The sequence below is a fragment of the Pelmatolapia mariae genome, linkage group LG20, assembly GCF_036321145.2.
Source record: "Pelmatolapia mariae isolate MD_Pm_ZW linkage group LG20, Pm_UMD_F_2, whole genome shotgun sequence".
Classification (NCBI taxonomy): Eukaryota; Metazoa; Chordata; class Actinopteri; order Cichliformes; family Cichlidae; genus Pelmatolapia; species Pelmatolapia mariae.
The window spans coordinates 20,938,694-20,946,014 of record NC_086244.1 but is presented as its reverse complement, the minus strand read 5'-3'; the positions used below and the strand labels follow the sequence as shown (position 1 = coordinate 20,946,014).

The 7,321-nt window shown below is 38.4% G+C and overlaps 1 protein-coding gene across 2 annotated transcripts in view; it reads left to right on the top strand.

Annotated features, from left to right (window-relative positions):
• The first annotated feature begins 6,574 nt into the window (after positions 1–6,574).
• nup210 (nucleoporin 210) overlaps positions 6,575–7,321 on the top strand; it is a 28,304-nt gene continuing 27,557 nt past the window's right edge. Inside the window, exon 1 of one of the 2 annotated variants that reach the window (XM_063464606.1) lies at positions 6,575–7,243. In XM_063464606.1, the coding sequence (XP_063320676.1) occupies positions 7,083–7,243 (161 nt within the window). In that variant the 5' untranslated portion in view covers positions 6,575–7,082. The remainder of the gene's footprint in view (positions 7,244–7,321) is intronic. The other variant, XM_063464607.1, reaches the window with a different exon arrangement.

Sequence of the window (7,321 nt, the reverse complement as noted above, 5' to 3'; positions counted from 1 at the left end):
CCAGTGGCCACTTTGTTTCAGGGCCCTCCCTTGACTAATCAATGACATGGATGAGACAGTTGCCCTATTATTAGTATTCTCTGCTTATTATAATCAAATGCAAGCACATTTGCACAAGTCACACTCTTGTGTGACCTCCCAGGTTTTTAGATGTATGTCCTGCTCAAATGAAATCTTTATGTCTCATCTAGTGCACAGTTCAGAATAACTACTCTGCTTTATGTCTTTGTGTCTTCTTTACAGTGCATGGATCACAGAATCCAAGGAAACAGCGCATCCAAGTCCTTGACAACCCATTTAAACGTGGTTGCACAACTTAGATTAGTGCATGAGTCAGCTACAATTTTTTTTTCTTGGGTCAGTGATATGATCTCATCCAGAACGCCTGGTAGGCAACTTGTGTTATACCCCAGCAGGAGAAACATGTATGACGTCCACTGGACTCAAGTTCCTCCTTGAACTGACCCACACATAAGATAATTAAAAATCAGAACAAATGAGCTAAGTGGTTGGGAAACTATTCTGCAGAGAGACTGTTGTCACGCCTTTGCAGAGCATTGCCCTGCTATGCGTTGCCATTGTGTAGCTGTTAAAACATAGCTACACAATGGCCATCAGCTCCTGACCTTTAGACTGAGTGGCAGGCAAGTAAAATTCCCATCAAAAGTATTAAAGTTTTGCAGGAGCCTTTCTTCCACAGACAAATGACAAAGATGATATAAACAGATTTCCTGTTTGCACCTGCAGTAATATGTATGTTAAAATGCACTTTACTTACACTTTTGGTAATTACCACAACAATTTCAACAACCACATATGCTGGTTTCAGTTCTAAATTGTACTAAAACCAACACATTGTACCAGATTCAACATACTATACAATTAAAACGAGGCCTGCAATTAACAATGTTTTAACAGAAATGAAATCCTAAATGCCTCAGGCTTTGCAGATTTCAGAACATTTGAGAGCCCCAGACTCCACAGAGATGTTTTCATGTTACAAGCAGGGACCAAACGATCTTTTCCCCCACAGTAGTTGACCCCACTGACTCTTCTGGGTCTTGAAACTCTCAGTGCAGTAATAGCTCTCAGCTGGTGAGATAATGTCATCTGACACGCACTGATTTAGGAGAGCTAATTGCACCCCACACTGTTGTAATTTCTTATTCATGCATGTTTGAATGGTGACTTATGGCCACTGATAATTGCCCAAACCCAATAACTGCACCTCTGCTTTGTATTATCCTACCAAATGGACAATTTGGCTTTCTTATGCAAGAAATATTGAATTAAAGTTTCGTAGAAAGTGTTTATTTTTTTTTGATCGAGAGCAGTGATGTCTTTCTGTCCTCAGTTCATTTTATGGTGACAGTGCTGCGCATTAATGCAGTTGGAGTTAATGTTATCTTTCCATTTGGTGATACATTGTCCTCTGCTTTTGTTTAAATAGGAGTGTTGGATAGTATTTGTTGTGACCCTTGCTAAGTAACAAGCAATATGAAATGGTGTCAGCTGATGGATTGCATATATTTTAATAGTAATTAAATAAAATGTCACTATAATCATCGTAACACATAATGTGATTAAAACGCTGAGCAATACAGTTTGTCTGCCCGAATCCTATCAATAAGTACATGCAAACAGAACATCCCAGATGAATCTTCTAACAATACCGGTCACCAGAAACAAACCCTAACATCTGGCTAATGAACTGTAAATGTTGTAAAACCTCTTAATGAAAATGTCCCTCTTGTGCATTCCAATATGTTTCTTGTCATTGCTCTGCTGCAGGTCCACTGGATAAAGTGAAGAGAGGAAGTCTTTAAAGTAACCAGCAACGACAGGGCACTAAAGCTCTGCAGGGGGCTACACCATTGGAAATTAGGACCCAAGTATAATGCGGTGAAAGTAGCTCCCCACATGTGTCTGCTAAAGACTTTCCAGGCTGCTGTAAAGAGCCATGTCTGCTGATAGAGGGTGCAGCCCCATAGTGCAACTGGCTTTAGTTTAACTACAGCAAAATGTTGGCTTCTGCTTGGTTTGTTAATTAAATATCTAACAGTCTGTAGTGGGTCATTAAATATTAAATGTCACTTAAATAAAATCACTTCTGCAAAATACAATGCCCACGATCATTAATGTGCAGAGCTGCAAACCCAAGCCCACTGAGTTTAGACTCCTGGCCATGCTAAAGAAATGGCAAGGGAATTTAAAGCATGCTGTAGATTGTGTAAATGGATTTAATACTTGCAGCACAGCTCTTTAGCCCTCCCTGTTCTGCCTGTTTTATTTTATGTAGACCATGTTAATCTGTAAGTAAAAAGGTGTTTTACTTCTCAAGGGAAATGTCGATATTTAAAGATTTTTTCTTCTGTTATAATTCATAAAAACATCACCTAATGTAGCGTTGCACAGAGTAAAAAAAAACCAAAAAAAAACCCTGTGGACATCTATACTCTTATCACAAAGTTGTACCATGGTAATCATTTGTACCACTCCCATCTCCCTGTCCCTTTTAACATTTCTTGGAACACCCAAGAAAGTTCCCTGAGGCAAAGGCTTATTTCACCGGATAGTAACACCTTTTATTATGCCTACCTACAGCAGCTTTTACTGCGCCTCACACCTAGGGGACCTTTAAGGTTTGTGCTTCCTAAGCTATTTGAAGAAGTGACCCCTCCAAAGCCTATTACATTTCTGGTGAAAGGAGAACCACCATTTGAGAAGATTGCCAATAAGTAAGAGCTTAAGTAATCGCTATGGCCTTCTGCACCCACTTGTTTAGACCAAGCCAAGCATGGTGGCCAAGAAAGGTTCCTGATTTAAAACCAGGAAGGATGTGACTGCTGATGCATACCAGATGAGGAGACAATACATAAGATTGCCAAGTTCTGCAGGCATTTGTGATGCAGGAAGATGTTTAATGCACAACGTATGAGTGCTGCAATATAATTTTGGACTCACGGTGTAGGTGAAAAGCTTTGAATGACCATTACCTAATTTTTAAGTGGTTTCCCATTACAACACATTGGAAAGTGAAATGGTAACCCTTAAAAAATAACGGTTAGTTAAATTCTCATGGGATATTTATGCAGAAGCATAAATATTCCCATCTATTTGAGAATTTATTTGAGAAGAAATCATATAAAAATCTATCCATTACCAAGAAACAACTCAGATTGAGTACAAACACATTTGCCTTGGAATGAGCTCAGTCCTCCGCTTTGTGTTTTGTAGTCTTGAGCCTCCTCCTGCACTCACAGAGCGTGACATTCAGGTATTGTTTTCCATGTTCACAGACATTACATCATTCACTCCTAACATCAATTATATGTGAGCTGCCCATGGACAGGGTACAAAGATGAAACTAAATGTGGTACTGGAGCTTGCACAGTGCAGCCTTGTCAAAGTAAATGAAAGCTTTATTTTCTTCTTGGGTTTCATTCTCAACTGGTATTATTGCACTAAAGAAAGATGTGTGACTTTATTTCAACCCCAAAACAGCTTGAAAAAGTCAAAACGAGTTAAAACAGCCACCACTTTAGTTCACGCTCCTTCTGTAGAGTGAACGTACGCTGCATCTATCATATATTTTGAATGCAACGTCATTGGTGATATTAAAATCTGCTGTAACACAGCGCCAGACAGTGATGGACCTTTTTTTGTTAATGCTGTCTGACGAAAACAATATGTCACCTTTGGCCCAAAGCAGCATTATGTAAAACATATCAAAACCACAGTGCATCTGCTAATCAAATTGTGTCTATGTGTCTAGAAGATGAACAATTCAGGAGGAGCATTGCTGTATTAACTTCAAAGGAGACGGGAGGACAGATCAGAAATAATGCTGCTGCCAGTTGAATCCGCAGTGTATAATTAACAGTCTGTTAACAATTCATGTTTTATCTCAGGACCAATTTTTAATGCCAGAAATGATCTCACACACAAGGGGAAATTAGATTTGAGATTTTTAGAGCATTGCCCTTGATTTTTTCATGCATTAATCTTTCGAACACATCACCATTCAGCTCATTTTTATTCATATGGCTTCAAATCATTGTTCATTTGATAAATGCTGCAGTCTTTCAAGGGAATTTAAAATGAACTTTTTATGTTACTGTTATCTATGCCTGATGACAAACAGGTAGCTATCAGTGACACCTAGGGGTAAAAAGTTGAGCATTGCATGTTCATGATTAATACTCAAGGCCCAAACAAGCAAATATTGGTAGATTTTCTTTAAATACCTCAATAAAATAAATGTAATAAGCAGATGTGAATGATTTCTGCCATGATGTGTGAATCATAGACTATGGGTTAAGTTTAAAAATCTGTCATAAAGTACACATTTTCTTTATAACAGTTACTTATGGCAGCTAACCTCTAAATCATACGCAATTTATTGTCAGTCAGATGTGTTGACAGAGCTGAAATCCAACCATCTATTGATTTATCAGCTGGAAGGATGTTTTTCAGAATCACAGTTGGGTTGGTATATTTATTTTTGTAACTTCTAGTTATTTTAATAACAGTTCATTTCAATTACAGTCCTCTTAAACTCCAAGGGTTTTCCGGAGTCCTTGCTCTCAGATAACATGCCCAAAATGAATAGAGTATTTTTAGTAGTTTTGAGGTAACTTTAGCTTGTTCAGCTGTTTTCAGCTAAAAAATTCAGCTCACAGCTTTCACGTTGCATTTTCGCAGGAAATGCAAATTTTTCTAGTTTAGTTTTGTTTTAGTTTCTGTTTTCACATCTGTTTTCAGTTTGTTTCTTTTTAGTTTAGTTTTAGTTAAATATAATAAACTGTCTCTTCAATTCGGTTCAAGTTCATTCAGTTCAGTTATACTTACATCAGTTTTTTATATTAGTATTTCTTTCTTCATTTTAATTTTTTGTGTTCAGTGAAGTTTAATTTCAGCTTGTTTCAGAAGTGAAATGTAAGACATTCAGAAAAATGTGACAACACAAACATAGCATTTTTAAGATTTCTGTATATAATTTACATGGCTACATAAGCTATATAGACAACCCCAGTCTCATTGAAGATTATGCGTCACTGTCTCCTTTTGCTTGGTGTATTGCTAAATTTGGCAAAATTTAGAAAGACTAAAACTAAAGACATTTCCTGTTTATTTACTTTAGTTAATGACTGGGAAGGGCCTTTGAGTGCAGTTAAGTTACTGCTATGCTCAAGAAACTATTATGTTCAAGATTTGATCTTTCTAATCTCTTTGATATTGTGCACTGTTGTCCTGGAATCAGTCATCATAAGATATAAGGTATACTGTGGTTAAAAAGGGATAGGTATTGTCAACAACAGCACTTTAATAGGCTATGGTGTTGCTCAAACTATGCTCAGCTGAATTTACTTGAAATGATTTCAGTTCAGGTCTAGTTCTATTCTGTTCAGTTCTCTAATGGAGATTTGTTTGTGGTCTATATCTTTTGACTTATAAGTCCTGATTTACTAAATAGACGACATCCTGGGATTTCCATTGATATCTCGTGTCCTCTTTTAACTCCAAAGAGGAAGGAAATTACAAAAAACGTTCAATGGGAAGATTCATTTTTCCTCAGTTTTCAGAAGAAGAAAAAATTATATATATATCAACAAAAGTCATGTCAAGGCATTTTATATATTCTACTAAGGGGCCAAAAGTGTGCCAAGAAAATATTTCTCACACCATTACACCACCACCATCCTGAATCCCTGATATTCATTTCAATTACATTTTATTTATACGGCGCGACGGACCCCTTTCAGCAAGCACTTGGCGACAGTGGGAAGGAAAAATTCCCTTTTAACAGGAAGAAACCTCAGAAAAAATCAGGCTCAGGGAGGGGCAGTCATCTGCTACAGCCAGTTGGGTGCAATGGAAGAGAGATGGGACAAAATCAAACTGTGGAAGAAAGCCAGATATTACAAATAACTCTGGCTGATACACAGCAGGATGAATCCATGCTTTTATGCTGTATATGCCAAATGCTGACCATAGCATCCAGACAATCTCTGTTGTTCAGCTTTGGTGAGTCTGTGCAAATTGTAGCATCAGGTTTTCTGATCATACCTGACAGGAATGGAACCAGTATGGCTTTTGTTGTAGCTCACCTGCTTTAAGGATGAGATTGCCCTATGCATAAAGCTACTTTTGGCTCCTGCCTTAATTACAAGGGCTCACCACAGTTAGTAGCTCTCCATGTTTGACTTGGCAGATTTTTATGCTGGATGGCTTTCTCCTCCTTCCCCAACCCCTTCAGGATCTCCTCTCAGGAGTTTTCACTTGTTAGGCAAATGTATAATGAGATGCTCTTCTGCAAACCAAGTGATTATTTGAGTTACTGTTGCCTTCTTATCAGCTTGAAGCAGTCTGACCATTGATGCTCCATAGATATTTTCTTTCTCTATTTTTTTTTTGACTATTCTGTATAAACCTCAGACATTGGTTGTGAGGGAAAATACTTAGACCAGCCCATCTGGCACCAACAACCACTTTCAAAGTCACGTAAACAACGTTTCTTCCCTGTCCTGATATATCCTAGCATATTAAACTTGTCATTTGAATTATATTGAATTGACAGTATACCTTTAAGAACGAACTCACCCACTCTCCCCCTCCCCCCTTTGTTATGACGTTTCCTCACTCCCGGCATGCTCACTGGAAGTCCAATTATTGCTAATGGCGGGTATTGTACGAAACATGCGTATTTTAAGCTATCGTCTGCTGACTGTGAAAGAGTAAATTTCATATAAATAGTTGCTTTGTGTCTCGAAGAACCTTGGAATATAAACAAAGCTGAGGAGTCGAATAGAGCACCGAGGAGGACTTTGTAGTTCTTATCGTCATGCGGCAGCTCTCCGTTAACAACTGATACGAACTGAAACTGTGAGGAAGGCAGCGTGTGTTTGATTGAGAAATAGCTTCAGTGTTGGCAATGCTAGCTCACCTAACCGCCTGTCTCAGAGCCATAAGTCCAAAACTACTGCGGAAATAGCTAACTTAATGAGACGGAGGAAGTTTAGCTAGGACGGAAACTTAGCGTTCATTCATTCGACCGTTGGTAAATCACTTGTGAATCGGAAATGAAAGCGCTGACATTATTACTGTTGGTGTTGCTATTATTATTAACCGTTTATCAGGTTAAGTGTTCCTCCAAGCTCAATATTCCCAAAGTGTTGCTTCCGCTTGCCAGAAGTACAAGAATTAACTTCACACTGGAAACAACTGAAGGCTGCTACAGATGGTGAGTAGAAAAACTGGAAACTCGCCGAAGGGGGTGTCGAGGTGTGTGGTGCATATGAGGCCACATGGCAATCTCTAC